A 10779-nucleotide genomic window follows, 5' to 3' on the forward strand; every position below is an offset into this window, starting at 1 on the left:
GGTAGTATAATCGAGTGGGAGTGTTAATCATAGATATGAACATCTATAGCTTCTGATGAAGAAGTGAAACGATGGTTTCCTTTTAGTTTGGTTCAAGGTGTTAAATGATAGAGATCTCATTTCAGTAATTAAATTAGTTTAATGAAATATCATTTACAAGGAACTAAGTGTTTTAAGGATAAAATACAATGAGGGGTAAAACGGTATTTTAGTCCTATCTCATTGTAGACCGTCTATAGAGGATTGAGTGACAATTATGGTTGTAACAATGGATAATTAATAGCGTATCTATATTTGTTATAGAGCGTTCTATGAATTCAAGAGTGCAATTCCGAGTCTATAGTGGAGTCACGAGGAATTAATAAGTTAGTAAATTTATTTGTTAGATTTATGATAACTTATTGGAGCTTGATTTCATAGGCCCGTGGTCCCCATTGTACCTTGGATAAAATCATCTTGATAGTCTCAATTAATTGATTTAATCATCAATTAGAATTATCAAAGTTGACCAGGTCAATTTTGGATAGTTTCACAGAGTTGTGTAATTTTGAGAAGAAAAGAGAAATTATGGTAGATTTATTAGTTAAGATAAATTGGTATCTAAATTAATAAATAAGTTTAAATAAAGGTTCAAATTATAAACAATTAATTTGATAAAGGATTTAAATAATTATTTAATTAATTAAATCAATAGAAAATAATACAGGCCTTGATTTTAAGTCCAATGGGCTTATGATCAAATAGAAAATTTCACGGGCCTATAGCCCATGATAATTTCCACCTAGGGCTTCAAAATGGCTGTTATTTTATTGATTTTTTAATTAAATTAAATGGCCTAATTGAGTCTATAAAAGGAGTGCTTAGAGAGAAGTCAAAACATAAGTCACAAGTCAGATTTCTGATAGTTTTAGATTCTCTCTAAACACAAGTCCTTTTCTAAGCCTCTTTGTTATTTTCTCTTCTTCTCTCTATATCTATCTCATGTGTTGAGAATTGCCCACACTAGTCTAGGTGGTTCTAAGGATACATTGGAAGATTGTGAAGAAAATAGAAGATCGGTTCAGTTTCTTGATAATACTCTGCGACAAAGAGGATACAAGAGTTAGAGAAACTGAAGGAAGGACTCTTTAATTCCGCTGCGTATACTGTAAGTATTCTATTCTTTGTTTCTCTTTGAATTCAATTTTAGAAACATGTTTTAGGCTATCTCGTATTAATTTGTTTAATATTAGATATACATGAAAATAAATAAAGATCATGTATAAGCTAATCTAACATGAAATGCATCTTCCTAACTGTGTATGATTAGTTTTACTATTTTCATGCAATTAGGGATGACAGACGTTGACATTGCCTCCAACCCGGAGTGGGAATTATACTGAACAACATTCAACTAACCAAACCAATAGCTGAAATAGATGCTATTGGTATTTTAGGGAAGGAGATGGATTTTCTAGAGAAATGGGAGGTTTTCTACTGGACTTATTCCAAGTGGAGAGGATTTAACATAAGGATTGATGATGGAAAAAAGAGGGATGGGGTTATTAGCATGCACCGGTGGGTTTTTTCCAAAGAAGGTTTTCGAAGTTCTCAACATGCCAAACTAAAAGAAGCATGCAAAAGAAGTAACTCGAACTAGATGTTAGGCTATAATCTGATTGCTTCGAATGAAAGAGACGAACATTTGGAGGGCTAAGGAATTTGTATCTATTCATAATCATGAATTGCAAAATTTCTCAGAAATGCAATTTTTACGTTCACACCGCAATGTTCCGGACACAGTAGTTGCCCAAGAAATAACAATGAACAAGGTTGGGATCAAAACTTCCTCTGTTGTAGCACATCTTGCCCTAAAATCAGGTGGGTACAAAAATTTTCCTTTTCAGTTAAGAGACATGTACAACAAAGTGGCAAAAATAAGAAATGAACAGAAGTTGGAAAGTGACTCAGAGGGAGCACTAGGTTACTTGGATTGCCTACCGACCAAGGATGCTGATCTTTAAGTAAAGTACAAGATAGATGACCAACATCGCTTGTCCCACATCTATTGGGCAGATATAAACAGTAGAAGGGACTACATGCTATTCGGTGAGGCAATTGCTTTTGATTCGACGTACAAGACCAACAAATATAATAAGTCGTTGGTAATTATTGTTAACGTCAATCAACACTTCGATACATGTGTTTTTGGTTTAGCATTACTTTTCAATGAGACAGAAGACACATTTTGTTGGTTGTTGATGGTGTTCCTAGACTGCATGGGCAACAAAAAACTGAAAGTAGTACTCGCTGATGGTGATGACAAAATGGCTTTCGCCATTCACTATTTCTTGTCGTCTTCAACTTGTCGACTTTATGTGTGGCACTTAGGGAACAATGAAACAAAGAAAATTAAGTTGCCCCCTTTCACCACAGGGTTTGTTAAGTTAATATACCAATACTACACAGATGAAGAATTTGAAGAAAAATGGGTTGCATTATTGAAAGAGTTTGACCCCCAAAACAGTAGTTGGTGCCATGAAAAGTACAACACACGTGATCACTGGTTAGAGACTTTCTTACGAGGGGTGTTCTATGGTGGCATGCGAACAACTCAAAGGTGTGAATCTATAAATTTTGCACTAAAGAGATTTCTACTTGCTAATTACACTTTGCGAGACTTTGTATCACAAATTGACCTAGCTGTCACCACGATGTGCCACAAGGAGGGCTCTGATGACTAGATAAGCACCCACACTACTCCTTTGCTACCTTCCAAGACAGATTATTTGCTACCATATTACAAACAGACCTCTGAAATACTCACAAGAAAAATATATTATAAAATAAAACAATAGATTGAAGAGAAGCATCCATGTTCTATTTCTCACAGGGAGGATTATGGCGAGTACTATCTTTTTTTCTTTCATAAGATTCCAATATGGTGAGATAAGGCACTAAGTGCATTATGTCAAAGAGACCAATGGGTTCAAGTGCTTGTGTTTATTGTTTGAGATTGATGGTATTTCATGCAAGCATATATGGTATACAATGAAAAGTCTTGACATACGAGTTATACCAGAATCCCTAATTTTAACTTGTTGGAGAAAGGACGTGAATATTAATTGCCAAACACAACTTGCACAATCAACCGATTGTCAAAAGATGATTCAAATGTCAAGGTACAACTAAATCCAAGTTTAAATCTAGCTTCTTATTTTGTTCTTCTAATAATACATCCTCAACTTGACCACAAGTTTGACTCACTTAATTCGTATTCCAACTTAATGAACTTTTATGCATCACATAATGATGCCACATTCCATATGGCAAAGATTGAAATGGCAAGGCTGACGAACATGTTTGAAGAGGCTTACGACCAGGGATAAAGTAGCCAGACAACTTCATCAAAAACATCAAGACCACATCAAGAAAATCCAAACATTATAAAAGATCCAGTAGCGGTGAGGGCGAAGGGCATGGATACCCCGATCAATTCTAAAAAAGCATCAAAGTCACAACATTCAAATGACTGGGTACAAAGTAGTAGGAAATGCATAATTTGTGGAGGTCGAGATCATAATAGGCGTACATATGTATAAAGGTCAGGAATACCCTCTACAGCTCGTGCATGGCCTTCGTCTTCAACAAATGATGACACATACATTCAAACGCCATCTGAATAAAAATACAAAGACACTTTTCATTTCCATTACCATGCAAATTCGACACAAGACTCCTTTAATTGAATTAAAACAATAGATCTACATCAGCTTGTTCCAACTAACTATTGTTATTTTTGTGTTTCTACATCAAATTAATTAATGCTCAAAACTACGTTAATTAATTTAATATTTATTCCACAAATACACATTACTCATAATAATAATTAACATTACGTCACTAATACCCTTGATATGAATCTACATTATTTACAAAGCATTCTCTAAATTAACCCAATCAATATCATATCACTTGTGAATTATTAACATTTGTTCATAATAAAATATATCAATCAATGACCTACAATTGTATCATATTATGTTTTTATCACTACACAAAATATATTACACGCAATCAATTTAAAATTTATTCCACAGATACACATTACTCATAATAATAATTAACATTTCATAAAAAAATATGCTTCGTATGAATCTACATTATATATAATATGAGTTTGATATTTGCATTATATTATATTATTATTTTTATTCTTTCAGTTATAAATGTAGATAAACGTTACAACACTAGTAGGCATAATGTTATAGATTTATTTAAAAGTTAAATTAGGAGCATATTACACACAAAATATTCAGAGCATAATTATTACTTCACATTATTATTTTTTGCTCCTCTTTAGGCCAAGTTTGGTGGATGGAAGATAAAAATATGCGTGACTGAGTAATATTTATTCAACAGATACACACATTATGTCAAAATATCACTTCGTATGCATATACGTTATTTACTGAACATCATTTAAATGAAATTTGTCAACCTTATATCACTTGTGTGTTATTAATATTAATTTACAATAAATATATCCATTACTGAACTAGAATTGTATACGATTACATTTTTATCCCTGCTCAAAACATTTGATATTACTTAATTGTCCAACTATTATTTTGGCGCCAATGCATCCGATAAGTAAAACCAAAGATAGCAGGTCATTCCTAGGCTACCAGAAGTAATTTGTACAAGTTGTCAACAAAATATATATGGGGAATTCTTCCATCCCTCAGTTTGTTTTGAAGGACTTAGTCCTGTGTTGATTTTGAGCCTTTGGATTTATTGTTTTAGAAAATGGATGGTCTGATTTAGTTGCTGAGTTTATTGGGTGTCAAAGTACTATTATGCCCTTAGTCACCCCTTAGTAACCGGTCACCTTTTCTTTTTGTTTGATTGGTGTTTTTGCTCGTTTAGGCCATTCTTCTCCTTTCAAAAGGAAAAGTCCCTCCGAACCCAAACAATAACTGTTTGGAAGGAAAATTCCCTCTCATTTAGTCCATTATTATCCTTGATGAATTCGGGCTATATTTTTTTGTTTGGAGTAGTGGGGATTTTGATTGAGCTTGGTAATTTTTGCCGGCATGGTTTGGAGGTGTTTAATTGTACATGTGATGTTGTTTGCCGTGAGTTTGAAGGACCGAGTGCCCACTTTTCTGGTGTAAAGCATAAATCCTTGCATCTTTGTGTCGAGTTCTTCGGGTAAGTTCTTATAGCACATTTACTCAATAAGTTTTGGGCATTAGCTAATTAGGCAACAAATTATGTTTGGCTTCTTTTTTTTTTGTAATGGTGCACTCGAGTATTCAGTACCAAATCATATATAATGGTGACCACCTCATGTTTGAATTTTTGTTTGAGAGAAATTATAATAGCAATCATATGATTGTGAAATATAACAATGCATGATCAAATTTATATTATAAAAGTTTTTAATGCACTTGTTTCATCCAATTCTAAATTTTATTTTTATTTGTATCAGTTTTAAAAGTGCTTGCATATTGTTTGATAAAATGTCTTAGTGAAGAATTTATTGGAAAAGTTATGAATTTCTACTTGCTATATGAAAAGTTAAGAATTTCCTGGAAAACAATTCAATACATTGAATTGAAAAGTTATAAAAAGCGCTTGCATGTCGTTTGATAAAATGTCTAGGTGTATAATATGCTGAGTTGGTGAGGACTTAACTAACTAAAACAATCTCCACAGACAATATACATGATTGACCCGATAAATACAAGTCAAGATTCATAATAGCAGAAAGACTCAAATTTTGGTGGCACTGTCTGGTTCTGTGTTCTCAGAGTCTAGAACAAAAACTTATTATTATTATTATTATTATTATACAGAGTCCTATATATTGTTTACAATTCAACTTTCTGTATATATCACTCTTGTGAACAATGTACATAAGTATCTCTCTTCTTATATCTTGAACTCTGTTATTTTCTAATACTACTGTGCCATCTGGGTATTGTCAAGCAACTTCCAAAACTAAACCAAAGCATAACACTCAGAAATATTAGAACTCAAAAGAGTTCATTACAACAAATGTCTACACATGATATTTGACATTACGGAATCTCAACATCAACTGTTCCTCTTTTGCATCTTCAGATTGCAAAAGTGTTCCAATCTTATCCACTTCCTTCTTGTACTCCTCAACACCATTCACAACAACTTTTAGCACATCCTGTAAGGTGAGTCTCAAAAAAGACAGATTTAGATATCTCAAAATCGACCCCAAACACAGAACTTCCCTCAACAACATGTCAAACTCTTAATCAATTCCTTTGTCATCATCATCATCATGAAAAGACTTGTGCCTCCCAATCATTATAAGCTCAATCAACAACTTCGTTATGCCCCAACAGTGGTTGCTGGATGGCACAAAAGCAATTTATGAAAAATATCTTGGAAGCTGCCTCACTATACTGTAACAAATTGTGAGAATCAGAAAATAGAAGTTAGATTTGGAACATAAGTACAACTTTTGAAACTGAAACGATATTTTTGTTGGTAATATCTCCATTTACTTTTTTTATTTAAAAAAAAAGAATGAATTTATAATTGACACTAATATTATGAAAATTGATACTTCTTTAGTCTTAGAAAGAGGCACTAGTATTAGTATAAAATAACAAACATAGTAATAGACACAAACTAAAGCACACCAGTAGCCAACATAATGACAGCACACGATTAATAATATTGAAAAGTAAATGTAGAAAATGATGCAAGAATATTCATAATAAGTTGAGAACAAGATCTACAAAAGCACATGAATCCAATTAATTAAATAAAAAGATAACTAGTTTGGTCAAATAGAATTTCATCTTTGTTCTAGGCACAATAGAATCGGAAAGTCCTTGAAAAACAAGATAACAGCCAAAATATAATGAAACCAACCAAGAAATTATATCATATTTTGGTCAATTAAAGATGCAGTTGTCACTCGTAAAATGGGCATATGAATTTAAGTAGAGGGTCTGGAAAAGAATTAAAAAAGTTTACGGAAATAGAGAAGGTAAGAGAATCAGTGTACTGAATAAGAGACTCGTAGAATACTCAAGTAATTTCTGACTTTGGGTGTGCTTCAATTGATAGTTTGTTAATTTCAGCATTGTTATGTTTAATAAGATTATGTTCACAGTTGTCACTAGATGGAAGAGATATAGTCATGGTGTACTATGAATGTGTCATCATTGGAAGCTAATTGATGATAAACTGAAATAGATAACTCTGTGAAAATGAGTACAAAAAATAAAATAAAACACAATTGTGGAAAACTAAGGGCCATGCATCAGGTCCTAATCACAAGAAAATTAGTTATTGACACTTTATTTGAAAATATTGGATGCCACTTGAGATTAGCTCTAGTGGTGTGTGTGAGATTAAGGGGTAGAGTTGAAGTCTCTATAAATATATGTTATTGAAAAAAGGAGAATAAAAATTTGTTAACCTATTTTCTGTCACCAACTAAAATGTTAAAAGTAACATATAATTGGCTTAATTGGTTTTGGCAACATCACTCACTGGTAGTTTCAGCAGTTATTGAATCATTGATAGTTTACTTAGTCACTTCTTCGATAGCTTTTAGACAAATGTAATTAGTTGACCGAAGTATTATTTTTTTCATGTTAAACAACTGATTTTGGAGGAAAATATAATCAACTAAAATGTGTATACACCTTACTTATTGTGTTCAAGTTTTTGAGAGATTGGAGTAGATTATATTTATTTTCTTGGTTGTTGTTGTACTGAAATCTATTTTGTCTAATGCACTACCACTCCATTAACATCTTTGTTTAGAAGTATTTAAAATATAAACAAATCTAAATGTTAAGGCATGACAAGTATTCTTGTAGCATGGAGTATATTAATTATAATACAAGGTAGAATTTAGTCTAATCAAATAATTTGATTTTTTATGTGTGGTGCATATCTAGTTAAACTATGTGATAACTTGAAAGGACTCGGGAGTTCCCAAGAGTTGTTTCATTCTAATTACAGAGATGGCTAGGTTGTTTATGTAAGTGCATAGGAATGTTTACTTATCGTTAGTTTAGTTGAGCCTACAATTTTCGGTTTATATTATTACCATTTTGATTAGATTTAAGCAACATAGTCATGAGTACAATGTATAGTGAATGTTGGAAGGACGCAGAAACTATTTGTTTCCTTTGTCATTGGTAAATTTTATGATAGCCGAATGGTGTATTTATTTTTATGAGTTTGTAAATCTTAAGCCTTGTTTGAATAATAATTTTCCCTTTTTTATTTGGCAGGTTAGTTTGGACTGATTAAAAGAATTAAAAAATGGTTGAAGCAAAGAAATTAGATTATAGATGCTCACCTCGTAGGGTGTTTTCTGTTATTTCCAACCTCAATGGGGATCAAAAGGAGGTAGTGAAACAAATGGGATTTGGGGCACTTTTGGGGATGAAATATTGTGTCGTATGAAGGAATCTAGTGACCTGGTTGTTGTCTAGGTTCAACACCCAGGACGGGTCTTTGGAGGTTCATGGGAAACAATTTAAATTGAACAGCTAAATATTTGGTGCTACGATTGGTGTTAAGGATGGCATTGAATATTTATTTCATGAAAGCAGGAAGAAGCATTCAAAAAAGAAGGTTGAAAGCCTGCTGTGCAAGTTTTGGAGGAGAAATTGATAACAGGTCAATCGGCGGACATGTCCTTCGTTCGAGACTTCTTGCTCTTTATTGTCTCTGTATTCTTGATGCCTAATACGTCTATAAATGTTGCCTGCGAAATGGAGGATCCTATAAAGGCCATAAATGACATTGCAGCGGTTTGTCGTGTTAAATGGGCATCACTGTCGTACAATTATCTATGGAAGGCCCTTCGACGGCATCAGAAAAACAAAGGCATGTTTGTAGGAGGATGCATATATTTTTTACAGGTACATGTTCTTTACACTTAGAAAATTTAATTGTTTTATGAGACACGTCATATAACAATTTATGTTTCTGCATGTTGTAGTTATTTTACTGTCATCACGTTGTTTGGAAGGAAGGATATGTTGATAGATCCCTCTGCCCTTTAAATGTGTGGGCTGACGATGATTTCAAGGCTATACTGGATTGGGTACAGGAGCATGGGGGGTTTGAGTCAAATACAGTAAGTATATGATTATGTAAATAATTATTACTTGCTTGCCAAATATTTTGTTTGGTTGAATTAATAATATTTTCCCATGTTTTTCTGATTCCAATGATAGAGTTGCAGGACGGTGCTGCAGCATCGAAGATGCCCGCCACGCTCGCCTCTTTGTGTGATAAGGTTGAATCAATTGAGAACAAATTGATTGAAAAGGAAATAGAAACGGTAAAATTTCATGAGGATTTTAAGTTGCAACTGGCCAAGGAATTCAAACGATTACGTAAGAGTTTGAGCGGTGGAATCAGTTCAAGGGTGCGTGGTGGTGGTGTTCCCAAGTATAGTAAGGGAAAGGAGCCTCGGGATTCAGCCATGTTAATTAATGACCCTATCCTAGCAAACATGCATATGGATGATAATAGGATATTGGAGAAGCTTTCGATTAGGAATGACCCAATGTTGTTGGAGCGTGGTATAGGATTTCAGAATGAACCCTCTTTTGGAAACTACTCACCCTCCTTCAACGTAAGCAACCGGGGGGAAGTGAAGCATGACTTCATTCATTTTGAATTAACATTTTCACCACCGAAGGAGTTCTTCAATGAGGTCGCAGCAAACACTGACCCAAATGCTTTTCCCTGTGAACCATCTAATTCGGAGAATGAGAAGACCAAGGTTGAAATGGACAAAGATTTGAACGAATCTCTTGCTAAACTTAGACCTCCTGAGAAAGAAAAGAAGGAGGTGGAGAAAGCGAAGGAGAAGGATATTGTGGATGAAGTCACAACTCATGAACCTAGTATCCAGGGGATCACGGTTGATCATGTTGTACATGAAATAGAGGAAGATGATAATGAGAAGATCGATCCTCCCACTCTAAGGAGAGAGAAGGAGCTATGCAAATTGGACAACTTGTTTCAGAATATGATTCATACATATAATGAAAGCAATTACTACCAAATTGGAGCCTTCAAATTGCGGAGGCCCTTGCCCCTGGCCAGTTTCGAAATCACACTTTTTATTTTTGACTTCAGTTTGTCTTTGAGGTATGTGATACTTTCCCATCTTAAATCAACCATTTTTTATGTCTGCCACAATTTCTACATTGAAAATATTTATGTTGTTAGGTTTACTTTTTTATATTTTTCAACCCCATAATTTTCAGTGAGGTGTTGGTAGTAAATCCAATGGCAAAGTTGCAACATTGGTACTTTAGGAGCCTTAGGCCTGAAGCTCATGTGGACATGAAGGTAAGTACCCAGTTTGTACATAGTTCACTTTTATTAGGATGCCCAAAGAATCTTATGAAGGGTTACGCCTTACATTTGTTGAATAAGGTGGGTTTGGATAAATGGCTTTATACTTAATTATGTTTTGCAGATTATTGATGCTTTTGCTCATGTACTACGATTTAGACATAAAGAGAAGTGTGACAAAATGGAGGATATGAGAACTCTAATTTTGCCCATCTTTCATCCCAATTTGGTAAGTTGTAACGTATGTTTGATCACCTCAATTGAACATTGATAACGTAGTCAGTAGTTGCTCATTTTCTATTAATCTAATAATTGGAAAGTGGTCATGCTGGGAACTTTTGGGAGACGGGGGATTTTGGTTTTCTTGGTGTACCTGTCGATGTTACTTTGCTTCTAAATAATGCGCAAAAG

General features: G+C 33.8%; 1 protein-coding gene across 1 annotated transcript; it reads left to right on the top strand.

Moving 5' to 3' along the window:
- Positions 1–1444: 1444 nt before the first annotated feature.
- On the top strand, positions 1445–2723 carry LOC133806774 (protein FAR-RED IMPAIRED RESPONSE 1-like). The gene is made up of 3 exons (XM_062244864.1): positions 1445–1625; positions 1741–1962; positions 2056–2723. Exons 1-3 carry the CDS (start codon positions 1445–1447, stop codon positions 2721–2723), a joined length of 1071 nt encoding a protein of 356 aa, XP_062100848.1.
- Positions 2724–10779: the final 8056 nt, after the last annotated feature.

This window comes from Humulus lupulus, chromosome X (assembly GCF_963169125.1).
Source record: "Humulus lupulus chromosome X, drHumLupu1.1, whole genome shotgun sequence".
NCBI classification, from domain to species: domain Eukaryota; kingdom Viridiplantae; phylum Streptophyta; class Magnoliopsida; order Rosales; family Cannabaceae; genus Humulus; species Humulus lupulus.